This window comes from Asparagus officinalis, chromosome 6 (genome assembly GCF_001876935.1).
Source record: "Asparagus officinalis chromosome 6, Aspof.V1, whole genome shotgun sequence".
NCBI lineage: Eukaryota > Viridiplantae > Streptophyta > Magnoliopsida > Asparagales > Asparagaceae > Asparagus > Asparagus officinalis.
This window is the reverse complement of record NC_033799.1, coordinates 10,477,585-10,478,138: the sequence shown is the minus strand read 5'-3', so window position 1 is coordinate 10,478,138 and position 554 is coordinate 10,477,585. Positions and strand designations below refer to the sequence as shown.

General features: G+C 45.7%; 1 protein-coding gene across 1 annotated transcript in view; it reads left to right on the top strand.

Annotated features, from left to right (window-relative positions):
• LOC109845724 overlaps positions 6–554 on the top strand; it is a gene marked incomplete at its 5' end in the record, with an annotated part of 5,464 nt that continues 4,915 nt past the window's right edge. Inside the window, one exon of the mRNA XM_020414997.1 lies at positions 6–113. Within this exon, the coding sequence (XP_020270586.1) occupies positions 6–113 (108 nt within the window). The remainder of the gene's footprint in view (positions 114–554) is intronic.

Genomic DNA, 554 nt, shown 5'->3' with positions numbered 1-554 from the left:
TCGGGGGGATCGCGAGGGAGAGGGTGCGGTGCTACGCGTTCGCGCCGGCGAGGTGCGTGTCGCTGAACTTGGCCGTGAAGTACGCGGATGTTATCTACTCGGTCGTGCTTCAGGTGAGAGGCTGTCTGAGCTGAGCTGAGCTGAGCTGGTTTGGTCGGTCAATAGGCTGATTGATCCTTTTTGGGCGCATTTCGTGATTTATTTGGGATGATGGGTTTCAGTTTTTAGTGGGTAGATTGCGGGATGTGCGTTAGTCGGTGAGTTGGGTTTTGAGGAAAGGTGTGAAATTTGGAATTTAGGCGGCTGAAGTTGGAGCTCAGATTCATGTTTGATGAGGAGGTCAGTGGAATTCGGTATGAATTAGAGATGCTTAGTTGATGATTTAGGGTGTTTTTTTTTTTTTTTTTGGTGATTTGGATGATGTGTTTTAGCATTTAGGTGTTGAAATTGTAGAGTGTGGCAGCTGATGAGTTTGGTGATAAGAAAAGCTGTAAATTTTTAGGTATTTTATTAGTGAGGGAAAACAATGGGATTTGGTAGAACCTGATGATGGG